Raw genomic sequence first — 26,833 nt, 5'->3', positions numbered from 1 at the left:
ATTACGTGTAAAAAAATCGGATAGTACTGATAGTAGTCGATTACAGGAAGTTCAACCAAAAAAACTCCTGCCGATCGATATCCCAGTCCAGAAATAAGCGAAAGCCTACATAGCCTCGGAAAGGCGCAATATTTTACCTTCTTGGATATAGCAGAGACATTCCGAAGACAGCGTTCAATAAAGACAACGGAAAACTCGAATTCGTTCGAATGCCGTTTGGCCTGAAAAACGCCCCAGCAACTTTCCAAAGACTGTTGGACTCAGTCCAAAGGAGGCATTTGGGAATAAGATGTTTCCTCTATTTGGACGACATCATCGTATCAAAACTTCTCTCAACGAACACATCAAGGACATCACGATGGTCTTACAAACCTTACGCGATGCGAACTTAAAAGTGCAATGCGATAAATCGAAATTTCTCCGAAAGGAGGTGGAATTTCTAGGTCACACGGTCACCAGTCACCACCGAGGGCGTTGGGCCTTATGAGAAAAATCGACTCTAGACCCCCAAACAGTTTAGGTTCTTCCTCGGGACGGTTTCCTTCTAGAGAAGATTGATTCCAAATTTAGCGAAAATTGCAAGACAAAGACAAAGAAAAAATATTAAATAATTTCCACACTGGAAAAACAGCGGGTCACATAGGCATACAGAGGATGTATAAGACCATACGTCAACACTATTACTGGAAAGGTTTAAAATCTGACGTGGAAAATTTCGTAAACAAATGCATTATGTGCAAAAAGACAAAGCACCATAAAACAATGAAGCAACCATTGGAAGTGACTACAACAGCTAGGCATTCCATGGAAAAGCTTTATTTAGATTTGAAAGGTCCTTTACCAAGGGACCACCACGGAAAAGAATATATTTTGACCGTGCAGTGTGAACTAAGTAAGTTCATTATTGCCAAACCTATCGGAGACAAGCAAGCTGAAACAGTAGCTCAATTGCGACGGATAGAGGAGCTGAGTTTATAGCACAGGTCATGAAGGACGTGGCAGATCTGCTAGGTATAGATATAAACACACGCATCACTTACATAATGGTTTCTAACGCTACTCGTAGATCAAGAGCTAGAGCCAACGGCGCGCAACGATCGTTTTTCGATACGTTGTGGTTGAGTGTGTTGAGGTGTGCAGCGCATCCCCTCACTTTTTGTGTTGTTTTATTCCTTGTTTTGTTTGTGGTTTCTGAGGTCGTTATCTCGGAGGGACCCTTCGAATACATCGATAAGTTGCTCAAGGCGGAGCTTAAAACTGAATTATCCAAGACGGAAAAGTTTCTGCTCACTTTGATAGAGAAATTTTTCAATATCATAACTGCGCAAAAGAACAAGGTCGCGGCATTGTTGGGATATTTAGTTCCTCTGGTGATTAACCCATCCAGAACCAAGTTGCTTATCTTTGTTACTACAGCTATTATTGTTGTGGCTTTCCCTTCGATTAGCGTCTACTCACATTTAATTACAGCTCTGGCCCTCTTTTTCTACCTTAATATATCTAAGATAGAACACAGGGCTATTATTGCCTTCCTTTATGTCGTTAGTATTACGATTTATTTCCACGTTGTGGTTAGCCCTAACGTTTCAAAGGACTACAACATTCGTGGAACTAGCACCACTGTCAAGTCCTAAATCTCTTGGTTCCTGCCGGTCGGATATCGATTTTAGTTCCGCCTCACCGGTTTACAAGATGTTGGTGCAGTTTGGGCGTTTAGAGTTTTCTTCTGATTGCTTTAAAGCCACTATCGGCAAAACTTGCAGTTTGCCGTCCCATTGCAATTCTGTCACTACTCACCACTTGAGTGTTGACAGTAAAATCATTTTAATTTGCGTGGGGTACTTGGGTGACCCCACCACTCTCAGAACTATTCGGTTTTATGAATTCGCACCGCTGATTACGATAGTCCCGGAGGATCTCTTGTTTGTAGTGGTTGAAAAGCTAAGTGGGGGCTTCGATCATGCCTTTCTCTTACCGGGAGCGCTTGTTCGTGCTTTTGCCCCCCACCCAGTTCTTTCACATGATTTTTACGTTAACAAGGAATTCAAAATTTGTAAGCGGGGCGATTCTATTTCGGCTCTATTGCCTTTTACTAAGCGTAAGCTTACTTTAGGCAAAGGGTTGATTCATGAATATGTTCTGGATTATAATCACGTACCTTTTGTGTGTCTGACCGATCGCAGATATAATTGCGTTGACACTCAGCTATACTTGGATGAGAATTTTAAAAGGAGTACGTTCAGATCGCTCTTCGTTGTTAATGCAACTCATGCTCTCTGTAGTCATGTTTGGGTGCAATACCCTGATAAATTGTGTCCCACTGATTATAAGTACAGGACTGGAATGTTTGCGTATCCTGAAATGTGCACTTCCATTTCTGAATCAGACGAATCTAAAATCAAAACCGAGGGCAACTGGTTGACCACAGCCTTAGTAGCTGCCGTTGACTGGTTGTTTAAGGCTGCTGAGAAAGTCATTGATTTTCTAGAGAATTGTTTGATGATAATATTCAGCAGGCTATGGGTGTTAATCTACAAACAGATAGAGAGCATAGAAGCCTTATTCGAAGACTGGGACGAGCAATATTTGTTGTTCGAGTTATTATTGATAAACTTTATCATAGTTTATAAATCTAATTCGATAGCAGCTTTACTGTTCACTTTAATTTTTGGTATATTGTTTGGATATAACAGAAATTCATTAAAAAAAGAAAAAAGGCTCTGCGAAGTAGTTCCACCTCTTCGTGGTGCAGAGTGGAAACGTGTCTGCTTTATGCAGATGTACGGCCGAGAGAACTACAACCCCACCCCCCCGTATATTTACCTCGCGACTCGTGGGATCAACATGACAACAAATAATAATCGAAACAACAGAACGCGGATGGATGTGAGTGAGGCGGAGAGGGACACTTGTCCCAATCCGTTTGGTAGAAGCGGGCTAAGGCGCTCGCCGGTTAGGCAACCCGCCGAGCCGGTGAGGACGCCGGTCGAAAGTGGTGAGGGCGGTGACCCCCTTGCAGAGGTTCAGCAGGCAGTCGAGGAACTCCTAAGCTCTCCGGAGCTTCAGGACCCTGAGACCCCTGCTGAACTGGCCGTAGCGATGGCCGGGATGGAGGACCTTGTGGACTGCGTTAGGAAAAAATCTAACATCCACAAGGAGGTGCGAGAGAAGCTCGCAAACGTGATGGCCCTGTTCGTGAAAGCAAACAGGGCGGTGGTGAGCTTGCTCACAGCTCCGGAATGCCGGACGAGGGCACGCGAGGACGCTGCGACTCCCCTTCGGGCAGATACAACCCGCCCGAAGAAGGTCAGCGTCTGCGTACAAACGGACGGCAATACAGAGGTAGCCGGAAACGGCAAGAGGAAAAGGGGGTCACCAGGCGAGACGAGGCCAGGAGCCCCAAAAAAGCGGGCCCGGGATCCTACGGTCCGGCAGGATCCGGGCGATGATAACGAGAGTGTTGGAGACGCGGGCGGCCAAAGTTCCTGATGCGCCAACTGGGTGGCAGACAGTTGGGCGTAAGAGGAAAAGGACCACCAAGGCCAAACCCAAACCCAAGCCCAAGCCCAAACGGGTCAGGGACAAGGGGGAGGCTTTGGTGGTAAAGGCCCCCGAAGGCACCTACGCTGACGTCCTCCGTCAAATGAGGACGAGCGATAGGCTGGTGGGCCTTGGAGGGGATGTGAGGAGAATCCGCCGAACTCGTTCCGGCGAGATGATCCTCGAGCTCCGACGTGGCTCCCAGATCGAGAGCTCGGAATACAGCGCCCTCACGCAAGAGATTGTGGGGGGAGCTGCAGAAATCCGTGCCCTCAGCACCACGGTTACCGTCAGGGTGAAAAACCTTGACGAGATAGCCGCGGATGTTGAGGTGCAGAACGCGCTGAGGGATCTCTGTAATATCGGGACTGACCAGATCTCGGTCAGGATGCGCGACGGCCCTCCCAAATCCGGGACACAGGTGGCCTTTGTGAAGCTTCCGGTTGCAGCAGCAAACGCCGCACTCAAGTGTGGGCGGCTAAAGGTGGGTTGGTATATCTGCCAGATAGCCATCCCCCAGCAACCGGAAAGATGCTTCCGATGTGTGGAATATGGGCACAAGTCTTTTGCGTGCAAGGGCGCTGACAGAAGCGGGTTATGTTGGCGGTGCGGCGAAGCTGGCCATCAGGCGGCTAGCTGCACCAAAGACGCGAAGTGTCTCCACTGCGGTGGAGGACACAGGGCTGGCAACCCTAGGTGCCCCGCCTTTCAAAAGGCGTCGGCTGCACCTTCGCGGGGATAGAAGCGGTTCAGCTCAACCTCAACCACTGCCAATCAGCACACCAGCTGTTGCGGCAGTTGGCATTTGAGGAAAAGTTGGACCTGGCGTTAGTGGCAGACCCGTATCGCAGGACCACGGATGGCAGCAATTGGGTAACCGATAGAGCCAAACTGGCCGCGATATGGGTTACAGGAAGATACCCCATACAAGAGGTGGTTTCCGCTGGTGAGGAAGGCTTCGTTATAGCCAAGGTCAACGGGATCTTCGTCTGTAGCTGCTACGCCCCCCCGCGGTGGTCTCTGGAGAGATTCGGCGTCATGATGGACAAAATCGTCGAAGGTCTCACGGGTCGGAGCCCCGTTGTCATAGGCGGGGACTTCAACGCGTGGGCCGTAGAATGGGGTAGTCGCCTTACAAACCCCAGGGGACAGCTTCTACTGGAAGCCCTGGCGAGGCTGGACGTTGACCTGGGGAATGTAGGCAACACGAGGACCTACCACAGGAATGGGAGCGAGTCCATCATCGACGTCACCTTCAGCAGTCCGGGCTGGACGAGCGACTGGAGGGTAAGCGACGTGTTCACCGATAGCGATCACTTCGCGATCCGTTATCGTGTGCGCACAAGTTCGCGGGCAGGTAGAAGAGGTACGACAACAGGAGCACGTCTCTGGAAGACAACACAATTCGACCAGAACGTCTTTGTCGAAGTGTTAAACTGGGAGCGGACCTTGGAAAACCTGTCCGCGGAAAATCTAGCGAGGGTACTCGCACGTGCATGCGACGCTGCGATGACGAGAAGGGCGAAGCGGAAGGACACTCGACAACCCGTCTACTGGTGGACGGCGGAAATCGCAGACCTGCGTACAAGCTGCCTTCGGGCTCGGCGACATATGCAGAGAGCGAGGTCCCCGTCAGCGAGAGCGGAGCGGAGAGTGCCCTACGCAATTGCGAGGTCTGCCCTCTGCAGGGCAATTAAGGCGAGTAAAAAGGCACGATTCAGGCAACTCTGCGAGGACGCCAACGACAACCCCTGGGGCGACGCCTACAGGATCGTCATGGCCAAAACGCGGAGTGGAGGTGCGCCACAGGAATCGTGTCCGATAAAGCTGCGTGAGATCGTCAACGAGCTGTTCCCACAGCACGCGGAAGTGACATGGCCGAGGGTCCCATACGTCTGGGACACGATGCCTTCTGCTACGAGAACAGGCACGTGCCCGACGTGCGGAAACATGCCAGAGAGAACTCGCTGTCCAACTGGCAGCACCAGTGGGACAGCTCGGAACGTGGCCGGTGGACCCATCGCTTGATCCCTAATATCGGATCCTGGATGGATCGAAGACATGGTGAGGTGGACTTTTGCATGACACAGTTCCTGACTGGTCACGGATGTTTCATGCAGTACCTCCATCGGTTTGGACACGTGGCTTCGCCATCCTGTCTAACCTGCGGAGACATAGTTGAGACGCCAGAACACGTAGTGTTCAGCTGTCCAAGGTTCGAGGAGGTACGTGCTAACATGCTTGCCGCCTGCGGACCAGACACGACAGCCGACAACATCGTGCAGAGGATGTGCGAGGACGCCAACACTTGGCGCGTGGTCAGCGATGGGTTCACCCGAATCATGACTGCCCTGCAGAGGAGTTGGAACCAGCACCAGTCCGCGATCGGTGTAGGGTGACTCCTTCGTCGGGGAGCACCTGAGTAGTGTGCGTCCGACCCTGGCAGTAAAGCATACAAAGATAAGACTCTACCTTCTGCGTATGCCGAGCTGCTAGGTACGTCGCGCGTCTGTGTGTAGGATACCTCCATCGTTATCGTCGCGGAGTATCCGAGTCGAACGCGCCCTCTGCGACGGAGGCTGTGGGGATAAGACACGACCTTCTCCGCAGTCGAACTCGTAGGGGGAAGAGTATTCACGTCGCGGAGTACTCTCGGGTAGAGTGGTCTCACGTCGCCGCCGGATGAGCCACTTGAGTCGGGTAGGATGACATCACCGTCGGGATTCATCTGAGTCGCAAGCGTCTAAGACCCGTACGTGTGCTGTGACAGGCGCGAGTCTAGGATAAGCTGCTCTCGATTCGGCACACGGCGGGCAAAAACCCTAGGGTTGCCAGCCAATAAGGGAGGAGGAAGACCGGACCACGGTCGGAGTAGAATGTCCTTTCGGCGGGGGGCATTCGAGTAGTGTGCGTCCGATCCTAGCAGCAAAGCATACAAAGATAAGACTCTACCTTCTGCGTATGCCGAGCTGTTTAGGTACGTCGCGATCGTTGTGTAGGATACCTCCACCGCCGCGGAGTATCTGAGTAGAACGCGCTCTCTACGAGGGAGGCTGCGGGGATAAGACTTTACCTTCTTCGTAGTCGAACTCGTAGGGGGAAGAGTATTTACGCCGCGAAATACTCTCGGGTAGAGTGACTTCACGTCGTCGGCGGGTGAGTCATCTGAGTCGGTGTAGGATGAATTCTTCGCCGGGAATCATCCGAGTAGTTTTTCGTAAAGCCCCGGACGTGTGCTGTGACAGGCGCGTGTCTAGGATAAGCTGCTCTCGATTCGGCACACGGACGGGCAAAGAGGAGAGGGCCTCGAGCCAAGCCAGGCGGAGCCAAGACCTCAAGTCGTTAGAGGCGAGGTCATTGGTCTCTTGCAGTGGTCTCGAACAGAGGCGGAGCGCACGTTTTTCGTGGGAACCAAGCTAGTCTCGATTTGCGAGTAAAGGCCGGATCTCAAGTCGTTAGAGGCGAGGTCCTTAGTCTTGAATCGTAACAAGAGGCAGGGTATATATGCTGGAGTTTGACTCGAACTGGAGTTTGCCGAAGAGCGCTTAAGCGCGGACTTGGTCTCCCATCTTGGGTACAGCCTTCGTTGCAGGTCCGGATGGGAATTATGGCCAGAGGCCCCAGGTGGACTTTATGGCGTAGGGGTACATAGTATCATGAGTCGTCCAATTGCACCCATGGACCCAGAGTAGCATACTGGGGGGACTCGGTCGCTCGCCGTGCCTTGGAATGCAATCCGTAAAAAGGATTTACCACCTGGGTGATCAACTAATAAAAAAAAGATCTGCTAGGTATTGAAAAATTTACTAGTACTGCTTACCATCATGAATCCATTGGAGCTCTCGAGAACTCACATAAAACTTTGGGAAATTTCTTGAGGGTTAACCAAAGAAATCAACCTTTTACATGGTCAGAATGGATACCATTTGGGACATTCATGTCCAATTCTAGCCATAATTATTCCCCGTTTGAACAACTGTTCGGAAGGAAATGTATTCTTCCCTCACTGAGCCAAAATGAAACAGAACCTATGTATCATTTTGAAGATTACGCAAAGGAGCTTAAGTATCGATTACAAAAAGCAAATGACGATGCTAGAAAAACGATAATACTTAACAAAGTTAAACAAAGTAAGGAATCCCAAAAGGGTGCAAAAAGGATTGTACTTCAGGAAAATCAAAAACATTTCATAAAAAAGGCACGTCACCCTGAACAACGTGAGTGCTCTGTGATCGAGCGACACCATCGATGGCACATTTTGTGCTTACCACGCACTATTCAAGTGCACATTTTATGCCGACGGAGGCATCATCAACTGCCATCATCGAATAAGTTTGAACCATTGTAAAATTTGAATAATGAAGTTTCTTATTTATATCACATTCCTTGCACCTCCGGGAGGTTTCCCGGAGTAGGTTTTGTATAATTTCAGGATCTGACTTTGGGGGATACCATTTTTGGTGACCCCGACGTGATTGCGCGTGCAATCACGTTTGTTCTAGGCCAACGAGGCCTACAAATGTCGAATTAATCAGTTTTTTTCCAATCACCCGTCAGCGCGCGATACGGGTGATTGCGAAATTGAATAAAGCTGCCTCGCGCGCAGCACAGTGAAAGTAAGTCCCAACGAGGGCCAAAAAATAGTGATCTGACTCAGCCGCTAAGTGTAGTGTAAGAGATCGAGAAATCAAAGTGAACGATGGAAGGTTTCCGGCCGTGTGATTGAAAACCATAACGCAAAGCTTCCCCCGTCGGGGAAATCAAAACGCAAGAAAATGAAACAAATTGAATAGTGATGTGCATCGCGAAGGCAAATGAAAGTGAAAATAAGTGATTAGTGAACCAGCAAGAGGTTAACATTCGCGCTGCCCACATTTGCAAAGATGGATGAAGAAGAGCTTAACGTTGTGAAAAACCAGCTCACCGGCTTGGAAGCAGCGATCAAGAAGCTTCGCGATGACTTCATCGCACCTGATGCAAGAACACTTCCCCGAGTGGAATTGAAAACGAATATCGTCGTGCTTGACGGGCTGTATGCCCAAGCTTCCGCGGCGCTTGTAAAATTGGAAGGCTATGACTTGAAAGAAGAACAATGCTGATGAAAATCTACATAAAGATGAAGTGTAATTTGGAAAAGCTTCTCCTAGAAGACGATCCTAGAGAATGCTCCTCCGGTCACGCGCTAGACCAAACACTACAACACCAAACTAGCAGATGTGATCATCTCTCAAGGATAGATCTGCCTCGTTTTACCGGATCGCCAACAGAATGGTTGTCGTTCAAAAGGCGGTTCGAGAAGCGAATCGCCAATATCGTTGAGGATGCGTACAAATTCGCATTTGTGGTAGATGCCCCCCCTAGCTACGCCCATGCGAACATTCTATCGCGACGATCTAAGGTTCAGTCCTTTATGCTGACACAAGCAAAAGGAAACTGTACTTCGATCGTCCGATGTTTGTTTATGCGAGCTAAGCATACTTGATAAACATCCTACATCGACCCATGGGCAATGGACTGCATATGCTGACGCGACGGATCATGTTCAGTCTGTCACCGCGCGATAGATTTAAGTAAACGAATAATAAAGAGTTCTGTACCAACCACCAACGACTTAAGGTCTACATTTTATCACGTCCCCAAAAAGTTCAGTTCATAGTTGAGGAGACCAGTTCATGGCGATCCAGGCAGTGTAAAAGTTAACCTGAGTGAAATGCGAATTAGTGTAGTACGAAAATTTTCGGAAAACCAGTGTTAAGGACCACGATGAGACACAGTGAAAAAAATAAGTCGGTGTGATTTTTCCAGGGTGACTGAAAACAGAAGAAACCCGAACTTTGCACCCAGGGGCACCCAGTGAACAGAGTGCACGAATAACACAGTTTCGCGTTAAAACTCTGCATTAGCTCTAACTCTAAGTGAAACCGAATCAAGCGAGGAGCAGAAAAATTAAATCTCGAGCCATGCTAAATCAATAATTGACGCGTATGGAGAGTGTAGCGTAATTAATTACCAGTGCAATGGGCTGGTTCTCGGCGGACGAGATCGTCGCGCCAACAAGTAGTGCGGTGGGAAACAGTCAGAATCACACAATTCAGACCATCGCGCTATGTGCGCTTGCCATCACGGCGGCAGGGTACATTGTCGTAAAAGCAGTGACGAAAATTCAACGCCAACACACAGAAAGAGTAGCAGACCGAGTTGCCCGGCGTGTCGTTGCACAAGTGTAGAAAAAAAAAAAAAGTTACACAGATAAGCGAATGGAGAAAAGACGGTGATGGACAAAAATGAACAGTTATATCAAAAGTGATAAAAGACGCTAAGAAAATCGCACAAAATGGCTAGTGACAGAAGCCTTGAAAAAACAATCATTAACGAGTGCATTGAAGCCCTAGAGCGTGAGTCAAAATATTGGTCTCGACTGGGCGCAGAAGAAATATTCAAGCTAGCAGCAGCGGCAGTAACGAAAAATCAGCAGCGATACGGGAACCACGAGGAGACATCGAAAGTCTATTATGGGACTACCGGGAACTGGAAATGGTTCTCTCGGAGTACGAGCGTCTACAATTATAGGGAAGTATCCATAATTAAAGTTATCGTAAAAAAAAACATATTTATGCAGATTACTATTTTTATGTTCTATCATTCCAATGATGACGCAGTAATTCAAATATAAACGTGAGTAATTGATTTGGATTTAGTGAATTAGTTTAGTGAGTAATTAATGGAAAAATTTTTTGAGGCTGGAGATCGTGTGAAAAACCTTCAGCTCCAACTCAAGAAAAAATCAACATACACAGAAGAAACAAAAAAAGCAAAAGTGAAAGCTATAAAGCTTATACTTTTAGAATTGAAAGAGGTCATTTCGAAAACGGGAAAAGATAACTGAAGAAAAAATGGTAGCCATCCTCGATTTATCGTTAGCTATGAAGCTAATTGATAAATACGATGGAGAACCATCGAAACTGTCTCTGTTCATAGAGACAGTAGAGCTCTTGGTGATGGTGGAATACTCCACGGATGTTCCACCAACAGCCATAATCAAATTTTTGAAAACAAGGTTAGTGGGCGCAGCCCATGGTGCAATCGACAATGCACAATCCGTCAAGGAGGCATTCGATGCACTAAAAGCCAAATTCTCGATCAAAGTAACACCGAGGGCGGTGGAAAAAGAAATGTTGTCTAAGAGACAACAATCCAAGACTATTTCTGACTATGGATCAGAGTTAGAAAAACTATCCGCTAAACTAGCCGCCGCTCACGTCTCAATGGGAACATTCCCAAATGAGGCAGCGGCATTAAATATAGTAGAACCCGTAGCGGTCCAGGCCTTTGTCGAAGGACTGAAAGATCCCTCGACAAAATTTTTCTTGAAAGCGAGAAACCCTACCTCACTAAACAAAGCCATATCCGATGCGTTGGAATGCCAAAGTGCTCCAAACGCAGATGCAAGTATTGAGAACATGATGGCCCTATGGTGCACTGCTGGAAGCAGACACTATAAAGGAAATTTCAGCAATTATGGAAATTACTGGAGAGGCCGGGGAAACCCTAGAGGCCGCGGTTTCTCCAGGGGAAACGGGGGTTACCGAGGAAGAGGCAATTACTCAAATTTTAACAACGGTAACTACTCCAATTTTAACAACAATCGAAATAACTATTACGGAAGCTCCAGAGGTAACGGTCGTGGTCGTGGACGTGGAGGTTCACACACTGCAAACGTTGCCGAAGAATGTCCTCAAAGACAGCAAGAACAACAACAACAAAATAATCGACAAGAGGACGCAAATCTCATAGATTTATTTCGTTGAGTTAGACCAATCTAAACTCATAAAATCACCACGAACAATTTTTTCTGTTTTTAATACAAACATAAATTTTATTATAGATAGTGGCGCGTCCTGCTGTCTAATTCATAAAAAATATTTACCCGTTACTGCATATGCTGACGCGACGGATCATGTTCAGTCTGTCACCGCGCGATAGATTTAAGTAAACGAATAATAAAGAGTTCTGTACCAACCACCAACGACTTAAGGTCTACATTTTATCACGTCCCCAAAAAGTTCAGTTCATAGTTGACGAGACCACCAGTTCAGCTGTATGAACATCCCAAACTGACCACCATTGAAGGTGCTGTTGGCACACCATTCCAGAAAGGGCCCATTTTGTGCTGATCCAGCGACACCCGAGAAGGCACACGAGGAGACAAAGGTTTGGTGCGCGATCGAGAAATAAAGTGGAATAAAAGTCAGTCTAGTTTTTAGCACTCAAAAGAACGGTTTGTCTTAACCGTAGAATTTATCACCGCCCTCGAATTTAGTGATGTAACAAGCGTAAAAGTTTTCCCCCGAATATCTTGTGGAAGTTCTCTCCCCGAAAGTCTTGTAAAAGATGTAAGTGTAACACAAACTACAGTGTATAATGTGAAAAACTACAGCACACCGTTACAAAAGTGCGTTATAAAGCCGGAACGAGTGAAAATTGTATTCTTTCCGTGGCTAGAAGATCGCGCGAAAGAAAATATGAGGCAATGGGCCAATTGCATCAAAGTAGATGTAGGAAAACTTAAAGCGTTGGCAGAAAAATTGAGTCAAAAAAAAAGCAAATATGATCACTTAAATGCTCGTTCTCTTTGGTTCCCGACCCGACAGCAGTAAGTGCTTCATCAGTAGGAATTGATTTAGACTAAGCTAGTCTAGTGATAGTGATTAGTGGATAAGTATGAGGAATGTGAAAAAAAAAACCTTTTTAAAAACATCCTCGGAGACTCGGTCTCATAGGGCCCTATTACATAAAACGAGTCGAGCAACTCGACTCGACTCCAGTCACTGACGAGTCGAGCAAAATATCGTATTATGGTAGTCCTGGGGGAGGAAGACTGGAATTTGCTGTATCGTTTTCTGTATCGTTTTTTTACTGTTCGGCAAAAAGCCAGCAATTATTGAAAAGATTTGTGATCGTTCAAATTGTAACTTTAGATGATCAGTTTCGTGTAGCGAGTCATGTAACTCAGTTGTTTAGGTGCTAAATTTAGATTTAGCTATATTTTTGGAACAACCATCAATCAAACCATTTTTATTTATCAGCTTCAAAACTTTGACGAAATTTGAGCGACTCAATACGCCTGATCATGAAAGAATTTGCCAGAGCAAAACAAAACCTAATTAAATTTTTATTTTTTATTTACATAGTATTCCGTCTCACGACATAACTTGACGAACATAATTCCTAAAATTCACTCGGTTCATAGCAACCGTTCTCCAATTTCTCGGGCACCCCACGTTCGCCAGATCACGCTCCACTTGGTCTAACCACCTCGCTCGTTGCGCCCCCGCTCGTCTTGTTCCTACCGGATTCGTAGCGAACACCTGTTTTGCAGGACAGTCGTCCGGCATTCTCGCAACATGTCCAGCCCAGCGTATCCGGCCAGCTTTCACCACCTTCTGGATACTGGGTTCGCCGTAGAGTCGCGCGAGCTCGTGGTTCATCCTTCGCCTCCACACTCCGTTCTCCTGTACGCCGCCAAAGATGGTTCTTAACACTCGTCGCTCGAATACTCCGAGTGTACGCAGGTCCTCCTCGAGCAATATCCTCGTGCCCGTAGAGAACAACCGGTCTAATAAGCGTCATATACAGGTTACACTTCGTACGAGGGCAAAGTCTTCTCGACCGCAGTTGCTTGTGGAGTCCATAGTAGGCACGACTTCCGCTGATAATTCGCCTCCGGATCTCACGGCTGGTGTCATTGTCTGCGGTCACCAGTGAGCCGAGATAGACAAAGTCTTCGACTATCTCCAGCTCGTCGCCGTCGATCATGACCTTGTTATTACTGGACAAGCGGGTTCGGTCGGTCTCGGATCCGCAGGCCAGCATGTACTTCGTCTTGGACGTATTAATCATCAACCCAATCCTTCCTGCTTCGCGTTTCAGTTTGCGGTAGATCTCCTCCACCGCCGCAGATGATCTAATTAAATTATTGTTTTATACAAAACAAGTGCTTTACAGCATCAAACAAGTTTTAATAAAAATCACTGAATAAGAAAGTACAATTTTGAACCTTCGCACTGGTCGGTAGATTAATGAGAGAAATTTGACTTTTGAAAGATTTTTTTTATTTTTATTCAGTCTTCCTTCCCCAGTGGTAGTCGAGTGAAACTGATCGAATTAATTTGACTGCTCGAATGGCAACTGTCATTTTTCAAACCGTATTTGAAATATTTCCTCATGTCAAATATCAGCAAGGGTGTCAGATGTCCCGATTTTGCAGGATTTGTCCTGATTTTCGAGAGGCCTGATTTTTCAAAAACGCTTGAATTGTCCTTATTTTTGAAAAATGCCCTCTAAAATATCCTAATTTGTCCTGGTTTTTCAAAAGATATCTAAACTATAACTAAATTCATTGTGAAATGGTGAGAAAATCAAACAAATCTTTTTAGAATTTGCGGTCTCTCGAAAATCAGGACAAATCCTGATAAATCAGGACACCTGGCACCTCTGCTGCAGGACCATACCAAAACAAACTTGGCTCGCTTAATCGTGACAGCTGAGTCACGAACTTTCAAGCAGTCGACTCAGTCGAGCTACTCGACTGAAGTTTGACTCGATTCGACTACTATAATGCCAAAATGGATCACTCGAGTAAAATGACTCGTGACTCGTCTTATGTAATAGGGCCCATAATTGGCGCAGCCAACGGAAGCAGCTGTAGTGAGTTCTGATGTTAAAAAGTGGATAAAGTCGATCAATAACCGACTTCCAAAAGTTATCTCGCGAAGAAAGCATCGGGACAACGCGGATGACCTGTCATCGTCTCGAGTTGAGGATCGATCCCCCCGTGTTTTATTACTTTTCACCTCAAATAAAAAAGATTGGTGTTTATCTTAGTGAAAGCACTACCAGATAGGCCTCTTTTCACTCGAGTACTACCAGATAGGCTCGAAAACTAAGATAATCGTTTATCGTTTTGCGCCCCGAAACTGCACAGGGAGTGAGGCGACATATTTTGTGTGCTCCCAGTTAAAACAAAGTGCTAGCGTTTTAATTTTTTTTCCCCAGAGTACTACCAGATAGGCTCTGAAGTTAAGAAAATTGCTAAAATATTGTTGGTATTGATCTGTACTATCAGATAGGCAGATCTCTACAAAAAGTTAAAATAAACTACATAGTCATCATTTGAAACGCGCATAAGGCGGACTAAGCAAAGCGCAAAGTGTTTACAAAAGGAGACTGAAATAAGATTCCCTCTGCTCGTTCATACTGATTGAGCCAAAAAAGTGTCGAGTTCTGCGGATTTATTTTTGTTTCGGCGTCGTTTTATATGTTTCGCAACCTACTTCCGAATATCACTAAGTACGTCCGTTCGATACAACTATATTCAATCAACTGACGCTTGTTCGTCGTTCTTCGGTTTTCTTTGAAATAGGCCTTTTCGAAATACACGCAAACCAATACAGCCTGAATCAGATATGCGTGGATTCACTAATCCTAGTATAATATAACCGAATCAGATTTGTCGAATAGTTTCGGGTTTCGTTATGCGTTGTTGTGTGTTCACAGACAACGTATATTTTTACTAATTTTTTTATGTTCATTTGTCAACACAATGATAATAATCAGAATGTTCGTTTTTTTTACTCATTTTTATGCTATGATCTCTTATTCTCTACATAAAAGTATTACATCAAGTAAATTAATGCCAAAAGAAAAAAAGCTAAGCGCTTTGAAAAAGGTAAGACAATTATTCAGTTCGGAAATTATCTTTAGTGATATTTCGGAATCATAAATTTGGGAAGAATCCGCTGAATTTTCACACGTTTCTATAAAAAAATCCCCCCGATTTAGGAGCACTGAAACTAGAACAAACTAAAATGGAAGACCTCGTGGCACAAATCACGCACCTAACCACTATGGTCAGCCAAATACATTCAACCTAAGACCAACAACAGTTGGCAATAAACGCACTAGCAAACAATAATCCAAATTCAGTTAATGAACCAACAGGGAGATTGGAAAATTTATTTGCTATACCAGACCCCATCAAATCAATTCCTAAATACGACGGAAACAGGAAGAAACTTCCAGCTTGGCTGGATAACGCTGAGAGAACACTTAACGTTTTCAAACCGCTGCGCATTGTAGCCGATACTGATGTCAACATTCGTCGCATAGCCAGATGACATAAGATGAACGAGACCACCCAGTGAGATCATCCTTCGGATCGCGGGGACCGTACCAAAGATTGGATTGTTCCCACAGTCGTGCTGTACTAACCAGAACTAACACGTTAGCATAAGGCACAAATGTAATTTAGTCTTAAGTGAGAACTCAAATAAAGCAGAGCATAGCTCTGAAAAATATATTTTATTGATCTTCTCGAAAGAGAAAGTTCTAACTGGCGCCCGAATGGGGACCAGCCGTGTGAAAGTAGTTCAAAACTGTTAAGTGTTGAAAACAACTGTTAGAATTGCTACGTAAGAGTATCGCAATCAAACAGTAACATCACAGTGAGTACCAGTTAGTGAAAACCGTTAGAAGTTTATCACAGCTTGTTACCAACTCGGCAACATTGTTTTGTTTTTTTTTTTTAAATGAATTGTTGGATGGGTTGGAGTTAGGTTTAAATATTGTAAACAGCTAGCTAATGGCAACGCAACGGCGAATTCGAATTCGAGCCCGTGGTGGTCAGCAGCGCAGAACAAGGCGATAACGAAAACGCACATGGCCCGAAGCGTTGCGTATAAGCCGAACGCAACAACCACTCAAGCACGCGTTCAGAAAAAACGCACAAGTAAGCGAACATCGAGACTCGGAGGTTTCTTGGTGAGTCAAGACGGATCACCAAGCCTCTTGGTTCCCGGCAGCGGTTGAGTTCAGACGTGCCTTGCGATTGCTCTCATAGTTCGAGTTTCCACGGTCCGAAAACAAGATCAACGAAAGCCGTGCGCGAGGTACCGAATAGTGTGTGGTGAAACGAAACCATAGTCCGAGGTGTGCCAGCCTATTCGCGCAATACCCCCAAAACCAAGCAGCAGTTCAGTTGGTTGGACTTGCCATTATTTGCGATCAGCCTTGTGTGCGCGTGATCGATCAGCTAAACCGAACCTCATCGAAGACTGTACGCGCATAGCCATTAGCGCGTGGTTGGTTTGCCCATCCGAGCCGAAGAAGAGAGACAGAACCGCATCATCTAGCCGGTAGTGCGTGGTATCGCATTATCGCCTCCATCTCATCCCGACGATCGATCCAGCCGAAGACCGAGGTACGCGCCTAGTCCAAAGCGCGTGGTCGGTCTGCCAGCCATAGGAGAGAGACCGAACCGATCAACCGTTAGTGTGGTGCGTGGTACCGCGCCGCTCCTCCCGTTCCATCCAGGCGTCGCCCGTCCCGTGGCGATTCCTACGTTCGACCGAGTGGGCGATTTCCCAGCTACCAGCCCGACCCCCGTGTGCTTTCTACCCGAGATCGTGAATTCGCCGAATACATCGATTTTACCAAAGGTATTTATTTTTACTAGGAATCCACCCCTCCGAAAACTCCCCCAGCCTAACATACGCCCTGAGACCCAGGAACAAACGAGGCCTTGAGCGCCCAAACCCGTTAGTCCCCGTGGCTTTAGACCAGGGACTGGGTGTTGCTGGGCAGCCCCTTCTGGGTTGACCCGTTCCTGGGGAAAAAGTAAAGTTTCAAGCTGCAGTTTTGAAAGAAATCTTCCCGGATCGCGATAAGCAGCCGTCGATTTGGTTCCCAAGTATCCTGAGCAGCTAATCACTCGCTCAACGAAAAAAGGGCTCACTCAACCAATCGTACTGAGAAGGGGGAAAGTCACAGGCACTGGTTCTACCTTGATTGGGTTTCCAACTGCAAGCCCGGTGGCATCGTAGTTGATCGAGGAGGAGGTAATAGGATTCGATAACAATCGACACGCGCTCCAGAGTGTTCCTGGTTTTCACCGTAAGAGGCCCGGAACTGGACATACGTATCCCCACAAGATGTCGAAAACTAGTTGGTAAGCATAACTACCTAATAAAAAGAATTTTCTTCACTGCTATGAAAGAAAAATAGTGAAGTGAAAACAAATATTTAAAGTGAAACGAAAAAGTGAAACAAAGAAGTGAAAAAAAAATAAAGCACAAGTGAAACAAAGAAGTGAAGAAAAATAAAGCAAAGTGAAACAAATAAAAAAAAATATTTAAAAATATCAAAGTGAAACAAATAAGTAAAAATAATAAAAATATTAAATTAATAAAATACTCGAAAAGCTAAAATAACTAATAAAAAAATAATAATACAAATCAAAGTGAAAAAATCAAATAACCCACAAAGAATTCTGCACAAGAAAAAAAAAGTAAGTAGAACAAAATTTAGTTTTTCAAATAAACCGATTTATTTTTCAAAAAAATAACCAGGATCAATTAGCAGAGCTTTTGAATAATTTTCATCTGAAAACAAACAAAATGGCTCGAACCCCAGTTGTGGAAGACATTTTGAACAGGATTGCTGCACTAGAAGCAAACAATTTTTAATAACATACTACGGAGAAACACGTGACTTAGAAACACTAGACTATCAATTAATGACAGTACAACAAAGAGGGAAAACACTTGAAATTTATTATGACGAAGTGAACAGATTACTTTCTTTAATTGCCAATCAAATCAAAACGGGCGAAAGGTACGCTCACCCTGAAGCTTCGAAAGCCTTGATTGAAACGTATAATAAAAAAGCAATTGACGCCTTTATTCGAGGTTTAGACGGAGACATTTATAGATTCATACGAAACTATGAACCTACTTCTTTAGCAGGGGCTTATAGCTATTATAATGATTTCCAAAATGTGGAATGCCGAATAATGCTCACCAGACCAAAACATTTCGAACACAATACAGCTCCTAGGAATCTAATTCCACTCAGCCCTCCAAGGCTACCACCAAGACATTTGAAACCTTTTCACAGGATTCAATCTCAACAACCACAAAATTTCAAACCAATCCAAAGAAATTTCCCGCAACCTCAATTCCAGAATTTCAGACCTTTCCAACAAGCACCATCAAATTTTAAAAATTTCCAAAACTCTTTCCAACAACAGCCTAAAATACAACAAAGAAACCAAATCTTCCACCACCAGAACCCATGGATGTGGGTAGATCAATTATATCGGAACAAATTAATTATGGGATATAGCTCTGAAAAATAAATTTTTTTGATCTTCTCACGAAGCGGTTTGAACACCAACCCAGCTATGAATGAGATCGAGCAGCTGAGGGAACCAGTTGCCCAGCTTAGCGAACTAGTTAGGAGGAGCCATAACCATTGTTTGGTTTCCGATCGCATTAAGCAACTCTCCGAATTTCCGGGCAACCGAAAGGAGCTCACCATGTGTGAGGCTTTTAAAATAAAAGGCGAGAATGGCGCTCCTGATCCGATGAATTTGTTTTACATACAAACAATTAAAAATAAAATTAAGGGCGAACCTCGCGTCACTTTGTGCGCGAACGGGAACCCATGGACATCGCCCATTTGGGTCGTACCAAAAATAAATCGACAATTCCGGGAAAAAAATCGGATAGTAGTTGATTACAGGGAGTTGAATGAAAAAACTCCTGCCAATCGATATCCCATTCTAGATAAAAGCGAAATCCTAGATCGCCTCGAAAAGGCGCAATATTTTACCTTCTTGGATCTAGCAAGCGGTTTTCACCAAATAGAGATAGATTCCAAAGACATTCCGAAGACAGTGTTCAATATATAGACCACAGAAAATTCGAATTCGTTCGAATGCCGTTTGGCCTAAAAAACGCCCCAGCAACTTTCCAAAGACTGATGGACTCAGTCCTAAGGAGGCATTTGGGAATAAGATGTTTCGTCTATATGGACGACATCATCGTATTCTCGACTTCGCTTAGCGAACACATCAAGGACATCACGATGGTCTTACAAACCTTACGCGATGCGAACTTAAAAGTGCAGTGCGATGAATTGAAATTTCCCCGAAAGGATGTGGAATTTCTAGGTCACACGGTCACCAGTCACCACCGAGGGCGTTGGGCCTTATGAAAAAAATCGACTCAAGACCCCAAAACAGCTTAATGGAACACGGGGTGCACGCGTAAAGTCTTAATTAAGCATTGATTACTTGAATGCAGCTCAAAAGGAATAGTTACAAAGTGGCTAGTGCGTGAGAGTTAACTGAATAAATCAAAGTAATAACAGAGCCAACATTAGCAAAAAGATGTAAACAACAGCACGAAACACATGTCAACAAAATAAAAGTTAATCTATCTTATATGAAACTTCCAATTAAATTACATTAGTGAAGAGTGTCGAGAAAATTACGATCTTTTTACAACCAATGCAAAATACTCATTACGATATTTGGCTACAGGCCATAAGAGGAAAAATTATCGGCGATGCAGACATTATCCTTTAAATGTATGGAACTCCTCTTTTCTTGGGATTCCATCAGAACCAATTTAATAACATATTATAGGGATAAAAATATGCTACTACCTTAACAAGAGAACTCTTCTCCCTTACCCAACGGACAGGTTGAAGAATTTCATAAACAGGTGCAAAGAATTTTATCACTGCTCATAATTTGGGGAAACATTAATATTGAAGATGGCAACATTCGAGCTGACCACATAATACTCTTCAGGTATTCCTCTCCGGGTTGAAGGAACCCATTGATGGTAATGTTCGGGCTAGACAGCCTAACACCATTGAAACTGCGTTGGACGCATGCCTCGAAGAACAAAACTTTCTTCGTAGAGTAATCCACACTAGACCGGACTTACCTCCGAGACCCAAAAATTTATTCCGTCCTTTGAACCACCACTTATTCCCTTCAGAACAAACCAAATGCCATTCCATTTTAGAAGTAACCCTTTCCCATTCAAAACAAATCCATTTACACCACGAAACTTTCCTCAACCAAGCCCATTTTCACCTCAATTTTTTTTCCCAACAAAACGCTTTTACCCAACGAAATAATCCACAACCAAGACCTACTCCAATGGAAGTAGATCAATCTATAAGGAGTCGACAAGTCAATTATATGAATCGACCCACTCCAAACTTCCAATATAGATTTAATTCGTTTTTAACTCGTCAAGAATTATATAATTTCAATGCAATGCTTGATGGAACATCTAACGATCCGTTAAACTATCGAGACTGCGATCCTTATTAATATTGGAGAATTACACGAAATCAACAAGTGTCCTTATATCAACATTTTCCACGAAATGTCAACGTTCGGACAGCCCTTCACCAGTATGAGTTGTTCCGAAAACACTCTGGTCTGGTCTGGTCAACATAAGTGGAGGTGAGTCATAGGCTATCGAAAGCTTAATGAAAAGACCATTGAGGACAATTATCCCATACCGAATATATCCGACATACTGGATAAACTCGATAAATGTCAACAATATTTTCCCACTTGGGACTTGCATCTGGTTCTCACCAGATAGAAGTTCAAGATGAAAATATTGATAAAACGGCATTCAGCGCACTACGCCTTTAGACGCATGCCATTTGGGCTTCGTAATGCACCCTCGATCTTGTAGCGCGTGATGGATAATATTCTGAGAGAACACCTTGAGAAAAGATGTCTTGTTCCATGTAGACAAGACATAATAGTGTTCTCTACTAGCCTCCAGGAGCATATGGAAAATTTATCAAAAAATTTCCATGCCCTCTTAAAATATAACATGAAAGTACAACTCGAGTTCCTTCAAAAAGAAGTTTACTTCTTAGCAAAACCGGGATTTCATTAAATTCCAATGTCAGAAAATGATATCGACTGATATTGACCGCATTCTTAGTTAACAATGGAAAATGCGTTCACGTTTGCCGTTTGGTTTGAAAAATGCACCTGCCATTTTTCAACGAGTAATGGATTTTTTTTAAGGGAGCATTTGGGAACAATTTGCTATTGTTTACATACATTACATTATCAGCTATGGAAAAACTTTGGATGAACATTGAGGAAATTTGAAAACAGAAAATTTTTTTCGTTTGGGGGTTCTCGTTGATGTTGTTCGGTGATGTTTAGAAGAAAAGATTTGCTTGTTTTTTACGTTTCGGTTTACTGCTTTATTTTAACCATCTTCAGAAACTGTTTTGTAATGTAAAATGAGGAGAATTTTTTTTTAATAATAACTATAGCCTAATTAATAAAACGTTAAAGTACAAAAGTAAAAACACTCACAAAAAAGCTATTTTTCCGCCTGCTAAGGTCGTTGCTTAAATTGGAAAGGAAGTCAAGTCTATTGCTGCTGCTGCTGCTGGTTGTCGTCGGGACGTCGGTTTATCAGAGTTTTTTGGATTCTCTCGTTCTTTCTCCTCTCTGAGTTTGGTCCATATTCCGTTGTAGGCATTGGAAACTCCCTTCGTATCAATCTAGAGATTAACCGCTTGGTTCCCTCTCAGTTTGATGTGCAGTTTTTCCGCAATCAACCTATGCGACTTGTGGCTGATCCTCTCCAGAATTTGGGTTTTCGCAAAATCGAACGTGTGGTCAGCGTCGTCTTCCAGTGCGTGTTGCGCTAGGCCAGTTTGTTTGTTTTTCACTCGTATGCTGTTTTCATGCTGTTTGGTCCTTTTTTCCAAGGTTTGCGACGTTTGGCCGATATATTCTTTACCGCAGCTGCATGGTACTGAATATACGACGTTGGTTTGCATCATTTTAGGGATCGGGTCTTTCAATTTCGTGAAAACTGTTGACTTTATTTTGTCACATGGTTTGAAGGCGGCAATCACATCATGTTTGCGAAGGATTCTGGCCACCCTTTCGCTCAGTCCGGGTATGTACGGGATCGATGCCATTCTTGAAGATGTAGATTCGAGGGGGTTCTGGTTTTCTAGTGTATTGTACATTGCATGTGTCCTTTTCTCGAAGGTGTTATGTAGTATGTATTGTGGATAATTGTTTCTGCCGAGGATGTTTTTCACCGCATCGATACTTGTCTTCCTGGTTTCTGGATCAGATAATTTTAGAGCGCGGTCCACAAGAACGAAAATTGTATTTTGTTTGTGCGTGAACGGGCTCTCCGAATTGAAGTCCAAGTATCGTCCGTCCGGTTGTTTTGTTAACCATGTTTTGATAATTTTATCATGTTGTCTAGATAAAGTCATGTCCAGGAATCGAATGATTTGTTGTTCCTCCTTCTCGAGCGTGAATTTGAGGGTTTTATGCGCGTTGTTAAATTCCTCGAAAATCACATCTATATCACTTTCCTTGGCGACTACAAAACAATCATCGACGTAGCGTTTGTAAACAATCAGCGAAATATTTTTTTGTTTCAAACGTTCGATGCATCCTTGTTCTAATTTTTCCATGCAGATTGAAGCGATGCATCCCGATATTGATGATCCCATGGGTACACCGTGTATCTGTTTATAGTAGTTGTTGTTGTATTTGAAAAAGGAAGATTTGAGGACAACGCTTAGGGCTTGTTGTAGGGAGGCAAGGGAGAGTGTTGTGTACTTGCGCAGCCTGTGCCATTGGTCCTCTATGAAGTCATACGCGTTTTCTGCTGGAACATTGGTTTATAGCGATACGACATCAAGAGAGAACATCACGCAGCCTTCGGGGATTCGCACCTTCGAGATGTCTTCGGCAAAAACGAAACTGTTTTTCTCATGATATTCCGTTTTACCTACGATGTTGTTCAGAATGTCCGTGAGATATCGCGTCACGCTATAGGTAGCCGAACCTATCGTGGAGACCACTGGCCGAAGTGGACGATCGGGTTTGTGGATCTTCGGCAAGCCGTAGATTCTTGGCGGGTGGCAGTGGAAAGTTTGTAGTTTGGTTTTCGTGAAGTAGTCGATGTGTTGGTCTTGGTGCCATTTTTCCACAATTGCGTTGAGTTTTTTTAGTATTTTGGAAGTTGGATCACAATTCATTTGTTGGTATGTGGTGGTGTCCGAGACCAGCAGTGACATTTTTTGGCGGTATTCCTGTGCTGATAGTATGACCGTTTTATTACCCTTGTCCGCCCGAGCAAATCTTTTCTTCTAAACATCACCGAACAACATCAACGAGAACCCCCAAAAGATAAAACCAGCGGTGATCTAAACGGTCGTAAATAAACAGAAAACTTTGAGCGAAGCTAATTTTACAATCCAACCAGATAAATCCGGATTTTTGAAAATTGAAGTTAAGTTTCTGAAGAAGAATTAAAACTGAACATGAAGGTAGCGTGTGTTCGAAAATAGTCTGAACGCAAAATTTGAAAGAACTGAGAGCCTTCTTGGGACTCTCTGGTTATTATAGAAGTTTTCTGAAGAATTATGCGAAAATCGCAAAACCACTTACGAAACTTTTAAGAGGGAAGGATGGCCATCGCGAAATCTTCTAATTAAATTCGAAAACACAATTATCAAACTTGACGACGACGCAATTAATTCTTTTAATACACTTAAAGAAATATTATCCTCTAATGACGATCTTACCTTTCCAGATTTTAATAGACAATTTGTCCTCACAACAGATACATCAGACATAGCTTCAGGTGCCGTAATTCACTAACCCCAAGACAGCATTCAGCAGATGATGATGACAGTTCCTATATCCCTTCCACCGAAACACCTATCAATTTCAATTTAGAAATCAAATTATCTTTCAGACTGAGCCCATTTGATCCTATGAGCATAATGTCCCCTTTGAAAGATATAATAGACACATATTCATAGAACCAGAATTTGATGTAAAGTTTAACGCAGGAGTAATAAAAAGAATACTCACCGAAGAACGAACTATAGGAATCATACAAGAGGTCTAAAAATCTCATTACAGTCCCAGAACCGCGAAGGCTAGATTTTCTCAAAAAAAGGGTCGAAGATATTGAAGATGAAGAACGACAACTACAAGAAATAAAGGACATACATAACTTTGCTCATGGTAACGCCAAAGAAAATTAATTACGAATGATAACAAAATATTTCTTTCCTCGAATGCATAAACGGATTGATAAATATGTAAAAACATACAAAATTTGTAAAATGGAAAAATACGAACGTCAACCACAGAAATTTATACAAGTTAAAACACCAATACTAAAATACCCTGCTGAAATTATACACATTGACATATTTGCATACAACGCAAATTTTCTATTTATAACATCCCTTGATAAATTTTCTGAATATTTCAAAATGAGACCTATAAAATCGAAAGCAATCTCAGATGTAAAAGAGGTTCTCATGCAACTTTTATATAATTGGGATTTACCAGCTCAAATTGTAATCGACAATGAAAGTTCTTTTGTATCCAATGTTATAGAACAACAAATAAAAATTTAGGTGTACAAATATTTAAAATGCCTGTCAATCATTCAGAGACAAATGGCCAAAGACAAAGTCGAAAGATGCCATTCAACATTGAGAGAAATTGCTCGATGCATCAAAAATATTCATATAGGAGAAAATGGGTATTCTTCCTATCAAGAAATAGCGAGGAACCGAGAGAAAAACAATGAACGAATATATCAACTGTACAAACAAAAAAAAAGAAAAAATCAAACCAAAAAATTATCAGTCATATAAAATCAATTCTTATGCATATAAAAAGACAAATTCAAATAGCAAACGCAAAAGCAGATATAATATGGTTAAAGTGAAAGAAGATCATAATATTTATATTATTGATTCAAAAAAATAGAAAAATTCATAAGTGTAATCTACGAAAAAACTCCACTGATTAAATAATGTTTTGTATCGTTTCAGTGCTAGCCTGCTTCTTTTCGTGTCTATTATTCAGGCTGCAATCCAAATACACGACCTTACAAATAATCCATTAGCCATTGTACCTCTCGGTGAAGCAAAGATAAAGATAGGCTACGTATATTTCACCATATTGATTTAACTCAGATAGGAGAAACAATAGCCAATATTAATAGAGACATACAGAACAATCCTTCTACTAACCCACTCTATGAACTAATACAAATTAAAAATTATAAATTGCACGAAACATTCTTAAAAATTAAACCATTTGTAACTCGGAATAAAAGGTGGGACACAATCGGAACAGTTTGGAAATGGATCGCCGGAAGCCCCGAAGCAGAGGACCTACGAATGGTGAACTCTTCAATCAATTCCTTGGTTGAACAAAACAACAGGCAAGTTCTTATCAACGAAGCCATCGATAAGCGAATTCAAGAGATTACCGATATCACGAACCAAGTTCTAAAGATCGAGAACGAGCGAGAAAAAAATCATTCCATTGAAATAAGCCAGCTGATAATTCTTTCAAACCTTGAATCCTTGCAGAATCAAGTGGAAAACATTAGAAGAAGCTATTCTAATGGCCAAACATGGTATACCCAGCAGCAAGCTTCTATCTATGAGAGACTTTGCGAAACAACATTCAACATCAAAGTCATGATGTGCATATAAATTCTTTTGAAGAATTATTGTCACAATCAAAGGCGCAAGTTTTGTAAAATAAAACCCACATTATTTATATGCTTAAAATCCCACAGATGTCTAAAAATGTTCCCGATATGATTACATTGATACAATTATCAAAAACACGAAACGCATAAAAATTAACAATAACTACATAATTAGAAATCTTTCATATGTCTACAAGTTGACCGAACATTGTGAAGATCGAGACGATTTCTACCTATGTGACGACACCAAGCTAGATCATGCCAACGAATGCATCTACAAACTCGCAACAGGGAAACATTCTAATTGTACTTTTGAAAAAGTATATTCAGAAGGACTTGTGAAACGCATCAACGAAGATACCATCCTTATCAATAACGCTGTAGCTGAAGTATCATCAAATTGTACTGAATCAAGCCAAGTACTCACCGGATCATTCATAATTCAATTTGGTCAATGCAACCTTCACATCAACGGAGAACAATATTCAAACTTCGAGTTAACCGTACCTGGAAGGACATATTTTCCAACAACTGGTCTTCGAGTTAACGAGCTTCATACCATAGATGCACACCCTGCGGAATATATTCAGAACCTAATCATCGAACATCGAGACAAACTGGAATACCTGAAGGTGCAGAATCATTCATTAACATGGAAACTGAACCTTTTCGGATCATTTGAAACTAATACAATAATTCTCGTAATTCTCACAATAATAGTTTTTTGCTATTTCTCAGGACGCAGACCAACTTAAATTTTTTTCCATCAGATTCAACAAGTCAACAGAAAAAAATTAAATCAAAGAATTGGATACATTACTGACATCGAACAAAGGAAATAAAACAGAGTCCACAGAGGAATTATCAGAAGAAAGGAAAAAAAGAATTTCAAG

General features: G+C 43.2%; 1 protein-coding gene across 1 annotated transcript; it reads right to left on the bottom strand.

Moving 5' to 3' along the window:
• Positions 1-21,939: 21,939 nt before the first annotated feature.
• On the bottom strand, positions 21,940-23,487 carry LOC129753461 (uncharacterized). Its single transcript, XM_055749279.1, has 2 exons — positions 23,199-23,487; positions 21,940-23,075 (listed from the first exon to the last, which is right to left on the bottom strand). Exons 1-2 carry the CDS (start codon positions 23,485-23,487, stop codon positions 21,940-21,942), a joined length of 1,425 nt encoding a protein of 474 aa, XP_055605254.1.
• Between the last annotated feature and the right edge of the window lie 3,346 nt (positions 23,488-26,833).

This window comes from Uranotaenia lowii, chromosome 3 (genome assembly GCF_029784155.1).
Source record: "Uranotaenia lowii strain MFRU-FL chromosome 3, ASM2978415v1, whole genome shotgun sequence".
Lineage (NCBI taxonomy): Eukaryota > Metazoa > Arthropoda > Insecta > Diptera > Culicidae > Uranotaenia > Uranotaenia lowii.
The sequence above is the reverse complement of the archived record's forward strand: the minus strand, read 5'-3'. Positions and strand labels throughout refer to the sequence as shown.

Excerpts from the sequence above, each read along its gene's own strand:
- LOC129753461 (XM_055749279.1), bottom strand. The coding sequence starts at position 23,487 with ATGTCACTGCTGGTCTCGGACACCACCACATACCAACAAATGAATTGT. Across the intron at positions 23,076-23,198 it reads CATTCTGAACAACATCGTAG|CAGAAAACGCGTATGACTTC; the intron begins GTAAAACGGAAT and ends CCAATGTTCCAG.